The sequence below is a fragment of the Archocentrus centrarchus genome, chromosome 14 (assembly GCF_007364275.1).
Source record: "Archocentrus centrarchus isolate MPI-CPG fArcCen1 chromosome 14, fArcCen1, whole genome shotgun sequence".
Classification (NCBI taxonomy): Eukaryota; Metazoa; Chordata; class Actinopteri; order Cichliformes; family Cichlidae; genus Archocentrus; species Archocentrus centrarchus.
Genome location: NC_044359.1, coordinates 11,407,438 through 11,422,080, shown reverse-complemented (window position 1 = coordinate 11,422,080; position 14,643 = coordinate 11,407,438). Strand labels below are relative to the sequence as shown.

General features: G+C 38.7%; 1 protein-coding gene across 4 annotated transcripts in view; it reads left to right on the top strand.

Annotated features, from left to right (window-relative positions):
- cadm1a (cell adhesion molecule 1a) overlaps positions 1 to 14,643 on the top strand; it is a 491,156-nt gene that overhangs the window by 402,146 nt on the left and 74,367 nt on the right. For all 4 annotated transcript variants that reach the window (XM_030745617.1, XM_030745616.1, XM_030745614.1 and 1 more), the window contains 2 exons: positions 3,750 to 3,846; positions 14,079 to 14,251. In XM_030745617.1, coding sequence (XP_030601477.1) covers positions 3,750 to 3,846; positions 14,079 to 14,251 — 270 coding nt within the window. The remainder of the gene's footprint in view (positions 1 to 3,749; positions 3,847 to 14,078; positions 14,252 to 14,643) is intronic.

The following is a 14,643-nucleotide window of genomic DNA, read 5'->3' as shown; positions in this document are numbered from 1 at the left end:
TATTGCAGCCAATCCAAGTCTTCCTCTGATTGTTTGGAGACAGGTTGCCTCTCACCAGGTGAAATGTGCAATCATCTTGCAATCAAAAGTGCTCAACTAGAGGTGGAGTGTGCAACAGTTCATTGCCACAGCTACTTGTTCTTTGTTGCCAAACATGAAAAAAATTTACCAAGTATTTCTAGCTGCAAGGAGATTGCAGTCTCCTTTTTGCTCTAGTGTGACTGAGCCATTAGCTAACAGAAAACTGATTGGAAAATTCACACTGTGGTTTTTGTATTTCTTAAATACTGAAAAATACACCAAATGAGAGTATTTAGCTAATTCATCACAAATTTGACGATACACATACCTTTCACAACCCCACTGAACTGGCTGCATTTCCCCTATAATTATTTTAATACTACATGTCCTTCCCATGAACATATCTAAAAACTGCACCCTTCAGTTAAATATCTGGTAAGAACATTATGAATGACAAAACTAAAATAAAGCCTACTGCTGCTGTTTCTCCAGTGCCATGCGAGTTTGTTCACTGATTAGATGCTGTGCACTAGTTGATTTACATTTCATTCACCCACTGTGTAGGCAATTTGCGAGTGGAATGGAGAGTATTGTGTAGTAAGAAAAGGCGAAGGGAAAAAAGCCCATTGTCAGGGGACAGCATAATTAAATAAGACACTAATGATTATGTGTATAAGAAGGCAAGCTGTTTGCTCGGATGCCGGGTTGTTTTTCCCATAAGGTCAGCTGGCTGCCGAGAGATGGATAGTGCCGTCTTGAGTGCTTATGAGGTGAGGCACACAATAAAGCAAATAATTCAGTTAGCATAATGATAATGGCTCTCTTGCATATGGTAGACACTATTTCATTTCCACTGAAGTGGCAGCATCCAGATCTGGCAGCACAGTATTTTTCTATCAAACAAAGACAAGAAAGCTCTGCTATGACTACTTCAGGTTATCAAAACATCCTACAGATGCCTGGTGTCCTTCATGTTTATGGCTCAGAGATGACAAGGTCAGATGACGTCGTGAGCAAAGAAAAAGTTGCAAGATGCCATGTAGCGCCTGGAGTGGAAATAAAACCAAAGGGTTGCTGTCTAAATCCAAGCATGCCCACTGAGCAGAAGACTTGGCTTTTTGCCCATCTGCTGTCCATCACAGAAACTGAAAGCCAGCCACTGACAGGGTGTGATTTAGACAGATGGATAGCCAGACACGTGTTGTTTATTGCCGAGAAGGTCGGACAGCAGCGTGGAACTTTAACGCCAGCTTTGAAGTCATAACTCAGCCTCGATCATTCCGTCTACCGTCTGATTAAAAACACAAGTGCCAAACAGTGGATTTAGGTGGTAAAAAGATGGAAAGAACAAGAAAAATTTGCATTATTACTCGTAAATTGTAATTACCTTACTCTGAAATAAAATAGCTCATTACTAGGTGTATTTCTCGATACCATCTCAGGTTAGAAAACAAATATAATACAAAGCAAGAACAAAACTTTACTTTTTCCAAGGGGAAGCATACTCATGCACACTAAAGCTGTTATTTTCTTTTCTTTTCTTTTCTTTTCTTTTTTTTTTACATTCAGATAAATTATATTTGTGTCATCCACTTTATTTACAAAAAATGCTAAAAAAAAAAAAAATAGGTATGATGTTTTCCTTTTGTGAAATTTAGTTACAGACACTGAGATAAAAAGGCAAATCTTCTTTGCCCTTGCTTCTTCCATTATTTTCTTTCAGTAGGACACCTCATTGTGTGTAATCAGCAACCAAAACATACCTGGTCTTTTTAAACCTTAGCAAAAGGTTGGAAGTGAGACGAGCGCTTCCGTTTCCCATTCAGTGCGTAGCGAGAACGAATTCGGTCCCTGATCCATTTGATAGATTGAATAAAACATTACATTTAGTCATTTCTCACCCCGAGGTGAAAAAAACAAGGCTTTGATAACACCAGCAACAGTCGGTGCAACGGAAACGACCAAAACTCCACGGGTGCGGAGAATAGCGCAACGGTGACTGTCAGAGCAGCATTCTTACACGCTGTTTTTTTTTTTTTTTTTAGTTGTAGCAGCTCCTGAAGTGTGTTTGAAACTTTAACAGGAAGTATCTTTGAACATGCCGAGCTACTTATGATCCTGCCCAGTGCCCACCTATCGTTCCTTAATGCTTTATGCTTGGATGTCTGCTTTCATTTATAGTTCCACCAAAAATATGCTCACATGTAACTGGTGTGATGTTCTGTAAGCACAAGCTGTTTACTTAATGTCAAGTCAAATCCCCCTGGAGGAAGATACGGAGTGGCTCAGCTCTAATAACTCTGCTCAGCTCAACAATAACGTTGCCTTTTAGCAACTTAAACACGACCTCACCTCCTCTGACACTCGAACACTGCTGAGGCAGGTCGTGGATGTTGTTCTTGTTGCTGTATTTACGGTATTCTTAATCCTTACACCTTTTAAGAACCGCTCTTCAGGCACAGTTCCCCTTTGGTTTATAACAGCAGAAGCTATTTCAAATGGGTGCTCTGAATGTTTTGACTGTTACTAACAACTGTTTGTCTACCCCTGCAGTGTTTAACATGCCACTGTTTAGCATTAATATGAGAAGGAGGCATTAAATGGAAAAATTATCTGTTATGGTTCCTAATCTCACACTTCTGTGTTTTGTGGGGTTCTCCAGGAGTCTATACTGGGGGTACCCGGTTCTTTTTTACCATATACAAGTTAACTCTGGGAAAATCTAATATAAGTACACTGTATGTATTTACAGAATATAGTTACAGTCATGTGGAAAAGAAAATGTTCACAGGACCTTGAAAAGTTTACCCCATGAATCATTAGCTTGTAGAACCATCTTCAGCAGCAATAACTTGAAGTAATCATTTTCTCTATGACTTTATCAGTCCCTCACATCATTGTGGAGCAATTTTCGCTCATTCTTCTTCACAACGTTGCTTCAGTTCAGTGAGGTTTATGGCATCCATTGGTGCACAGCTCTCTTAAGTTCCCACCATAGCATTTCAGGATCTTTGAGGTCTAGACTTTGATTGATTATTTCTCTTTTTCTTGTACAGGTTTGCTTCTGTGTTTGGGATCATTGTCTTGTTGCATGACCCAATTTCAACAAAACTTTAGCTTTTGGGCAGATGGCCTCCCATTGGAATCCTGATTTGATAGTCTAGTGACTGAAATTATGCACCAACTAAGACATTTAACCAATATTTGGTTGTCAATTTCATTTGCAGATTTTCAAAAGCCATTCACACTGTTGCAGTTCCCTTTATTCTGGCACTTTAAAAGGCAGGCCAAACACCCAAAGACTGTAACTTGTTAAACAATACCATTGTAGCCATCCTTGCTGCTCTTCACTGGTTCTGATATGAATTGATTACTCATTTTAAGCTTTGAATGGTCAAGATATTGGATGTGATCTGCTTGCTGCTTGGTTAGTGCTTGAAATTCACCCTCATTTCATATAAATGTGTGAAGTCAGGATAGCTGATTGGCATGCAACTTCATTGTTCTGCATGTCACATGATGTAGCAGTTTCAAGTTCAACACAAATCACAGATTTGATACATATGGATTTTTAAATTTTTTTTTTTTGGGGGGGGGGGGTCCTTAAACTAATGTGATACTACAAAGAATTTTATTGCAGCCCATAATTCATCCTAAAGAACCTATATCTTGCCACTTATGATATCTGAATATTTAATACTATGTCTGTGTTTTTTTCATTTTCCCAGACAAACCAGAAGTTAAGATCGTGGTAGAATATCCTCAGGGTTTGACCAGGGAAGGAGAGACCCTGGAACTGTCGTGTCAAGCCAAAGGCAAACCCCAGTATGGCATGCATCTACGCACACACACACACACATTTTAACTTATTAAAAATAGTGATGGTGAGAGAAGTATGCCTGTCTGCTTACAGATGCGCATCAGTGTCTTCATTGAGATGCTATCAGTGCATTGTGGGGAGTGGATCTGTCTTTTACTATTTTCCTTTTACTGTTGAGAAATCATGAACACAGCAGCAGTTAGTCTGAGGTGACATTAAAAAGCATGTACACATGCAAAGCTCACAATAAAAGACATTTCAAAATCTGTCATTAATTCTGTCTACAAAAGCCAGTACCACTGTGTGGCACTTTTTACTGTTAGTACTACAAGTGCAGTACTGTGCAAAACTCATTTTCAGTTGAGTCCTTGTACCTGAACGTTTTCAGAGGATTTTTGTTTTGTTTTGTTTAGTTAAGCCACTTAACACTGATCTATGAATCATTCAAGCATTAATAAAGCACCAAAGAACCAGTTTTAAATATCTTCAGGCACTTTGTTATTAGCAGTGTGTGAAAAAACATACTTTCTTCCCACTTCTTTAGCTGAATCTATTAAAAAATGCCAAAGATGACACAGTTTGGCATCACAAAATAGTATTTTTCCACCAACAAGGTGATACACAAGAGTTATCAGCCAAAACTTTTGCGTATCCCAGACAGGTGTGGAATTTGCTGATTAAAAAAAATCTCAGGAAACTAAGAGGTCCTTTAAAAAGTAGGAAAAAATCCAGCACAGACCTGATACAGGACCTGAGAGATGCGTGTGGCCCTTCAGTTGATCCATTTCCTGTTCACTGAAGCCTCATCAGAGGTGTGCCAGATTAAACTGAACTGACACTTTCACCAATTTCCCATTTTCCTGGTAAATGATGGGTGACTTTAGACTGTATGTATATGAAGCAAACACAAAACATATTTCATATGCCGCTGCTTTTTGGTAATTTAGGTCATTTAAAAAAATGTGGCTGCTAAAACCTTAAAATTATGAAAGTATTAGATATTAGATTGTTCTGCCAGAATATTCTTTCTTGTTCCACATTATCCATTTGTACTGACTACAACACTATTCAGCATTTTTATAGTTACATTTCAGCACTCACATTACTTGGAAAAGAAACTGAGGAAAGATCACGGTGTACTTGAAGTAAAAAAAACAACAAAAAAAAAAACAACAGTGACTTGACACACAATGTGTTTATTTACATTCAATCAAAACCCAATTCAAAGTGCTTTTGTTGCCTAAACCTAACCGCAGATGGGAGTCTGGATACAAAACCCAGTCTTTTGTGTGAGAATGGCTTTGTACGCCCACCATCCACCAAAAACACCTCCTGCTGTCTATGTTACAATTTGTAAATGTGGCACATTGGCACATTTATTCAAAAGAAAATGTTAATCTAATGAACCCAGACAGTACATTCAACCTAAACATAAAAAAATCAAAACAAAACACAAAAGCACAATTAGGTTGTCATTTATTGGATACTTTGTTGGACTATGAAACATGCAAATATAGAGTACATATTGCTATTCACAGTATCATGCATTAATTTCATCTCAGGCTGCCAGGCCATTCATAGTTACACAGCACCTTTGAAGTTATAAAAGGACACGAGTCCAAAGACTTTCCCCTTTGTAGTTAGCATTAGACCGCAAAATGTAAGTGAATGGTGAAAAGCAGACAGAAAATATTCTGCTGGATTAGAGAACTCAGAAGCAGCAGTGGGTTTAGTTTAGGTAAAAATGCAAGGCTACTATAAATTTTGTGATACTGAGCAGGACTGTGAAAAAATTAAATTGTCCACTTTCTCATTCATTAAACTGACATATCTCATAATGCCGGTGTTAAATCGTTGTCTGAGTTTTTATTCTCTTTTGAGTGCAAACATAACATTAAACTACTGCACACATCTCCAAAGTACGTGTCTGTGGCTTTTATATTGAAAAGAAAATATACAAGCTTTGTCTGTGCATATAATGAGTGAGATTATGTCTAACGTACAGTACTGTGCAAAGTCTTGAGCCACCACTCATTTCTTTATATTTTGCTCAGAAAATGGGAAATATGTGCAGTTTTAGTGGGGTCAGGTTAATTGGTGATTCTAAAGTGCCCATAGGTGTGAATGTGAGTGTGAATGGTTGTCAGTGTCTCTGTGTCAGCCCTGAAACCTGTCCAGAGGGTACCCTGTCTTTTGCCCCATGGCCGCTGGGATAGGAATAGATCTCCAGGCTTCTTGAAGGACATTCAAAGCTCTTCTTGGATGTTGGCTGCCTTTTGCCCTGTACTCTGTCGAGATGATCCCACAGTGCTTCAATAATATCGAGGTCTGTGCTCTGAGGACGCCAATCCATGACCCACAAAGGGGCAGATGCATCTCAAAGGTCCTGTGTCAGGTCTTTGCAGGATGTTTTCATATTTCTTAAGGACATGACATTCAGATGCTGTTCATCTGCTGTAGCATTTAGGGCTTCTACTTCTTCTTTTGTCCTCCATTTGTCCTGTTTCATCAATTTTCTTATGGACACACTGCACACCATGCTGGAATATGACAGGTTTTTGGCTAATAGCTCTTTGGGAATCACTTTATTGGTATAATAATACGATTTTATGCCTGTCAAACTTTGTTATCTTTTCATAGATTCAACTAAACAAATGGAAAAACTGTCTTGTTTTTGCAAAGGGCTGCAAATGTCTAAAGATACAATTTAAAATTGGTTCTTTGCTAAATTGTTCATATTTAGAAACAATACTGTTTCATCCCCTTTTTGTGCTTGAATGAATGAATGAATGAATGGTCAGTGTTAAGTGACACAACAAAAGCATTCCTCTTAAAATGATTGAAAATAAGTGAAAAAGCAGCCATCGTCCAAAGAAAAGCTTTGAAAGACCCTCAGAAGTGCCTGGAGAACTATTGCTCAAGACTACTGTAAAAATGGAAGCAAAGCATAAAGAAATGAGGGGTGACTCAAGACTTTTGCACAATTCTGAGTGTGCTACAATAGGTTTTTAACCCCTTAACTGGCAGCAAAAAAATCACCTGACAAAAACTACATAACGCCTTCTGGTTATTATTGGCTCTGAAAAACCCATTTCATAGCCTATTAATCGGCTGCGTCTGGTCCGCGTGCCGAATGAAGTGCATTTATATGGCAGGCTAGACCCGCCCATTTTGACTGACACCTCATTCGGCCAATAATGTTAAGAAATGGGTTTCCCAGAGCCAATAATACTCAGAGGGCGTCACGTAGCTTTGTCAGGTGATTTGGTGCAGCCAGTTACATGATTGGCCGAATGACGTGTCAATAAAAATGGGAGGGTCTAGCCTGCCATATAAAAGGGACTACAAACGGCCCGTCACCGGGCCCTTGCCAGTTAAGGGGCTACGGTGATATTTTCAATGGCAGTGAGTCATCGACACGGCTTTGTTAAGTGGCTCCTGATTTTTGTTTTAGTTCTTGCAATGGAATCATACTTTTAATGATCTGATTTTACCAGACACTGAAAAAAAATCTGGTTTGTTTTTTCTTGAGGGCACTTTGTGACAGTGATGATCATCTAATTTTATTTGTAAACTCCAGAAGGGCTTCTGGCAGAAAACTTGGAGACTGTAACCAAATGAAAACCCACATAACCGTCCTTTTCCATATGTGTAGGAGAACCTACAGTGCCCGATGAATACAAAAAATGTGAAAACACTCTCTGTGGAGATACTGTTGGTGTTGTCCATCTTGGGTTACTGTAAAAATGTGTTGCTGCAAAACAGCTAAATCCATAACAGCAGACCTCATCCCTTTGTAGATATAAACGGTCTCAAAAACAGTGATTATTATTTTCAGTTGATTTTACACCAATACAAACATAATTATGAATGGTGTAAGGTAATGCATTTTTTTGTCTAAATTGTACTCACTACACTTTCACGGTCTACCCCATTTGGAACAACCAAGCATCTCTCAAATCTCCAGAGTACCTCAGGAACATCTCTTCAGTCCCGTTCTCTTTATGCTGCAATATTAACACCGCCCGGTTAGTATTGTTTAGGGCCCCTTTCACAGGTGTCCATTCCTGCATTGACAGATAACCTTTAAAGGTGTCCCATCATATCTGGTGCAGCAGTTCCTTTGGGCCTGTGGGTTGTGGAGTGGAGCCTGCTTGGCTATGGTACATCCTGCAGACAGCCTTCTAGTGAGTTTGAAGGACAGGTCAATAGTCTGACCTTTTGGTCAGACTATCTTTTGGTGGACTAATTGCTAATTGGTGGGACACATTGTCCAGCTGATACAGGCCGGTTCCACGGGCAGTACTATTGCCATGTGGAGTGTGCTTAATCTGTTTTGTTCAAAATACCATCCACATGAATGCCACTACCCAACATTAAATTATAACTGGACGATCTGTGCCCTGCCCTGGCCTTAGGACTCATGAGCATTGCCTCATAGATGCAGACTTAGTTTTTGGTGACAAATAACAAACCTGGAAATGTCAAGTCACAGCTCTGTGGAAGAAGAAGCTAAGATTGGTACATAAAGCCGACAAGCAAAGTGTGTTGTTGTACTCAACACTGGCTCTAGAACTAATCTCCCAGAGAGCAGAGAGTTCTTCTAATTAGCCGCCGGAGTTCAGCTGATGGATAGAATAGCTGTGAAAGTACAGTTTCAGGAAGAAAAACTGTGACTGGAATGTGATAAGGACCTGGGTCCTGGCTGGTCTAAATACCCATTACTGGATATATAATCACGTAATTGAATGGCTTCTATGTTCGTTTTTCAGACTTCGAAAGGGGAAATTTGAAAACTGACCTGTAATTATGAAATATATCAGAATTACTGTGTGATATTTTGAGCAGGTATTTAATTACTGCTACTTTAAAAGGACTGAGCAGAAGGGCATTAATAATAGTGAGGGTAGTGGGTCCTAATGTCTAGCAGTTAGAATTTCAGTAGGCAAAGAGCTGAATAGACAGGATGCTTTTTTTTCTAAATGATGACTGTTAATATTTTGAAGGTATCTAGTAAATGTGTATGAGGCTGAGAGACAGTATGCTGATGGATTCAACTGTATGTGCACTCATGAAGTCAATTTTGCGATTAAAGTTAAATGATTGTGGTACACAGAGCTGAGAACTGAAAACAGTCCTCAACTAATTGTCCTCACGGTTTTGAAAACTTGCAGTGACTCAGTGCAAATCAGTCCTTTGAAATGTCTAGCCTTATCATCTGAAAGCTCCTGCTTGTTGCTCATTAGGCTATTATTTCACCTGCATCGCCGGCAAACCCAGGTGTTGGTTTGTTTAGATGACAGGTCTTTGTGATATGAGATGTAATGGAGTGCAAATGAAACCATTAGGGAGAGCAGGGTTGAGTGCAGGCCTGAGAGCTTCCAGCAGGAGATCTGCTGAACTGTTCAAATATCAATAAATTGTAGTTGGTGCTGTTGAAATCTATCAAATTAGTTTGTTGACAAGCCGGTTCAAATTTGAACAGAACAACACAATCATGAGATGAAGATGCTGTTATGAAATTTACATTACAAACAGTAATGCGGCTAACTTGCGGGTCTTTCTTTTGTTTAAATTCGAAGGTAAATGACAGCCTTAGAAAAAAAAAAGAACACACTATGAAAAGTTAATGTTTCCTGGAATCTTTCGGCTTGAGAAGTAGCTTGAAAATTTGTAGTTTGCTTTTTAGCATACAAATATAGCTTATATGTTGGATTCACTACATTTATAATGGGTTTTAATGCAGACCGAGAACGCTTGTGTTTGCTCCCAGCAGGGTCGTTGTTTACGTGTATCACTCGCCACTAATGTCAGCAAGTGCATTTATGAAGGCAGACATACAAACAGATAATTGTGTTAGTGACAAATGGAACTTAATAATTGTGTAAGTGGCAAATAGAGCCTGTGTACCTTGGAGCATACTGAGCTTGTAAATGAAGATAAAAAGTGAATTGTGCTGCAGTCGTGGGTTAAAAAGTTTCAGTTTTCTTCCTGAGATGAGGTCACTGGTGTGTGCTGGCGTCAGCGCAAACAACCTACAGCTGTCCTCTGTGCAGGACAGTTAAAAGTTGAAGTGTATGAAATTTGTTTTTTCAGGGAAGCATTCTGTTAAGGGAATATGAAAGATCAGTCATTGGTGGTTATTATTGAAATCTGATTGGCATTAGTTTTCATCCTTAGAGGTCTCAGTGAGGTCTAGACTGTCTGAGCAAGCAAAAATGCAAGCCAACATAATTCATCCTAATTTCTCCATGTAAGAACAGTTTCTAACAATCTTCAAAGTCAGTATCTGGTATGATGACCTTTATTCTTCAACACAGCTTTCTTATAATTTCTTTAAGCGATCTGCAGGTATGCGTGTTTGGGATCATTGTCATGCTAAAAAATGATGCCATTGCCAATCAGATGCTTTCCAGATGTTCCCAACACCACCAGCTGTAATGCAGCCCCAAACCACGATGGAGCCTCCACCGTATTTTACAAATGGCTAAAGACACTCGCTCTTGTACTTCTCCCCTGGCTTCTTCTACATTTTGACAGTGAACCAAAAATTTATCGCTTAACAGGATCTGTTACTGCTGATTTTCAGCCCAGTTCTTGTGTAATTTGAAATACATCAGCCTTTTCTCCCTGCTTCCTTAAGAATAGCATCTTGACAGCCACCCTTCCACTGAGACCATTTCTGATGAGAGTTTAGATGGATCAACTAAAGGTCAGATGTTTCTCTCAGGTCCCGTTCCAGGTCTGTGGTGGAATCTTCCCTATTTCTTAAGGATGTAACTTTCAGATGTTGAACATCATCTGTTTCCTCACATTTTTTTAAGGACACATTGCACATCAGGCTGAGATACTGTATGCCAAGTTTTCAGTTAATAGCTCTTTGGGAATCATCTTGTTGGTGTAAAAATAAAATTTTATGCCTGTCAGCATTTATTTTGGGGATTTTTGTAGATTAAACTAAAAAAATGGGAACAAATTGTGTGTGTTTTTTTTTGTTTTGCTTCTTTTGTTGTTTTTCTGGTAATGACAAAGTTCCTGAAGATAGTTCTTTGCAAAATTGTATGTTAACACTGGTTCATTCCTTCAGTTGGGTGTAATTTTCATGCGCGAATGATTCATAGGTCAGTGTTAAGTGGCCTAACAAACAAAACAAGCCTTCCTCTGACTGCACTAAAAATGTGTTTGTTTTTTTTTTAAAAAAAAGCATTGAATGTCCAAAGAAAAACTTCGAAAGACCTTCGCAAAGCGCGGAGAACTATCATTCAAGGCAATTTCTTAAAATTACAAGAAAGTCTGGCTCCTTGGAACCAAAATATACATTTTTTTCAAATGAGGGGTGGCTCAAGACTTTTGCACAGTAAATCTTTGTGTGCTCTAACCATGCAGGCACCTTCACGTTTGCCTACACAAATGTGAAGGTGCAAACTTTAAATTGGTTTCAACCTCAGTCATAATCCAGTCTTAACCATGAATCAAAGTTAGAACCAATCTCACTTTACACTTTCCTATCTGAGGCTCCAAAAGTCTGTGTGAGACTCTGAAAGGTAAAGGCAAACACACACACACACACACACAGATCAAAATAGTGTGTACTCCGGGATGTCCCTCCCCAATCCCCCCCCCCCAGTTTTCATACTTGGCATAGAGACAAGCTCACTACCCGTATTCATTTTATAAAGATGAAAACACAATCAATACAGTGAGCCGGGAATTGGAAGTCATTTTCATTAGAGCTGCTGAGAGTTGTGCAGTCATTACCAGCAGATAGCACAGGGGGCCCCGACTGCAGGCAGCCATTTGTATTCTAGACGCCTGCCCTTCCTCTCTCCTTGCAACCCCATCTTTCCTCTTCCGTCTGTCTCTACCTCCTTTCCTAGATTCACTTTTCCCTACTCACAACATCTGATGCGCCTATAGAAACATTTTCTTCTACAGTAGGTTATGTTTCTAGCACCATCTGAGAAAGAGAGTCATATTTCTAAATGTATTTTTTTTTATTATTTACATTTTTCTTCACCTAGAGAACACTTGCAGTAGATGCGGACCTCCCTCTTTAAAGCCATCCACCACAGCCATTAGAAACACTTGTGGTTTTTGTGTTTGTTTTGCTATTGAACTTCAGCTGGTATCTCGTGTTTTCTTTTTCCCAGATTTTTGTGCCTCATCTTTTTTTTTTTTTTTTAACCCCCCTCCCATTTGCTTGCTCCCTTCACACCAAATGTTTTCAAATGGAGGGAAACAAGTTAAAACACCACAACAAAATGCAACAAGAGAGACCATCAGCACACGCTCAGGGGAAATAACAGTAGCTGGCAGTGGCCATTGGAAGTTGCAGCAGCAAAATAGAGGTGTTTTGTCTTTTTCTTTTCTCTTCACCCTCTGTGACTCTGGGCACTTTGAGCTCATTGTCATAAAAATGGAATCTGTCACCCTGCTATAAACCTCAGTCAAGGTAGAAAAGAGAACAAAGAAAGAGGCTTGGTAGGCAGCCACCTACAGAGCTTCTCTAAGTATACAAGCATGAAAAGCCTGCAATTTCAAGACAAGGCTGCTGCACATTTATTGTTACTTTCAGTGGTATGCAAAGGTACAGATGTCATTTCAATATGTCTTGGTTTGTTATGGTCTGAACTGCCATAATTTACCCTTTTTTCTTGAAAATACAAAAATAGTTACATGTAGGTACTGTAAAGTTTTCACGTGTTAAAAGGACCTGCAAACATATCTGTGCTTTAGAACAATCATAATATGTTAAATTGTTTTGACTGACTGAGTTGCATGCTAAAAACAAAAAGGCACTGCCTTGAAATAAAACAGGTGAACAGACAAACATGAGATTGTGACAAGAAAACTTTGGTGTTCTTCCTCTTTTAAATAAAATCCTAGTTGTCTAGAGTGTTTCTGCTTCAATGCAGCATGCCCCAAACATACTGCCATTTGTAAAACAAAAACAAACTGACCTTGAAAAAGAAGAAACAAAGAATGGCGGCTTGAATGCTGCTACAGTGATGCTGAGTGCACCGCGAAAAAGATCCTGGAACTTGAACAATAAATGGAAACAGTGGGTCGCTCCAGCGTACTGCAGAGCATTGTTTAACCTGCTCATTTTTATATAGCCCAAAGCACAAAATTAAATGCACCTGTACCTATAATATAAAAAAGTGCATTAGAGCTCAAAACATGAAGTTCTTGGTGGCCTTTGGATGTGTCAACATGAATCTCTGTGATTATTTCATGAACTGTCACTATATACAAAAATCTAATTACTTTGAAATAAAATAGTAAATTACTGAAGATCAAAGTTCACTTACAGTTTTCCAAATATATTGTGCAAGTGTGAATACTACATATGCTACATGTTTTAAAGAAAACTAAAAGGAATATAGAGTAGTCCAGTTTCACTGTTCATACAGTCATAGAATATACTGAAATATCCATATATGAAAATGAAAATTGCATTTTTACATTTTGTTTTTCATTTTTACTCAGATAAAAATGAATAGGTGGAAAATTATGATGTGTTTTCATTTTCCACCTTACATAATTACTAATCAAACTAACTAAAGGATCAATAAATAGACATGGGTGACTTAATCAAGCAAACCTGCCCAGATTCTGGTTTGCAAGCTCAGGAAAGAGAATTTCATTTAAAGTATTTAATGAAAAGGTTTTTCAAAGAGAAATAAGCCATGCTCACAAACCAGCCTAATCTAATATATCACAAAGCTCATCCTACTCTTACATTTGCTCTAATTGTAACAGAGGGACTTTGCACTTTGTAGTATTTTCAATTATGGTTAATTTATGTAGGGGGCTGGGGCTTTTTCCCACTTTCAAACAGGATGAAAGATGATTTTAAGAGTTGCTTATTCTTCTTATGAATCCCATTAATTTTACACAGGATATCCAGTATAATAGCAAATCCATTACATATGCTAAGAACAATATAAGAGATCAACAAGAAGAGCTATGAGACCGTCTGAGGCTAGCTGAGGAAGAACAATGCCTCCGCATAATATGATCTAACAGGAGGAAATGACCATCTGTTCCATGTTTAGGGTCTAGCAGTAGTATTATTGATCTAAGAATAACAAAATGATCCATGTTTTGATCATTCACCATTTGGGTACTTTGGGTTTAGATGCCAAAACAATAGTTTAAAGTTATTTCACCTTTTTAATTTTCTTTTCTTATTCCTGAGAGCTTACTGGTGTGAACTCTGGTGTTTCCATTTCAGGCCACAGCGGGTGAACTGGTTGAAGGTGGACGACGACGTACCGTCCCACGCAGTCATCACCGGCGCCGACCTCTACATCGAAAATCTAAACAAGTCGTACAATGGAACCTACCGTTGTGTGGCATCCAACTCCATTGGGGAGTCTTATGACGACTACATCCTCTATGTCTACGGTATGTTCAACTTTCACCAGCCCACTGATATTTTATTATCTATTTTACTAAACATATCTCCATTTTGATTTTCTGAGGCTTTCTTTCTTCCTTCAGAGGACGAATCGTAATAAAGTATAAATAGTCACTTCCTTGTTCTCTGCCTGAGTTATATTAACATTTGAAAATCTTCAGCCCTTTGGCCTTTTTGAACAAGTTTTAGAGGCAGGAACATAAACAGCAGAATAATTTATATGTAGAATGATGAATGATTTTTAAGACTGGTAAGCTGGTAACACTGGTGCTCATTACTAGCACTTGTAGCATACTGAATACTTGACTGGCAAAATCCAAAGCATGCAGACTGACTTTGAAATAAGGGGCTCTGTTTCAGTACAGCGGCCTTATATAGA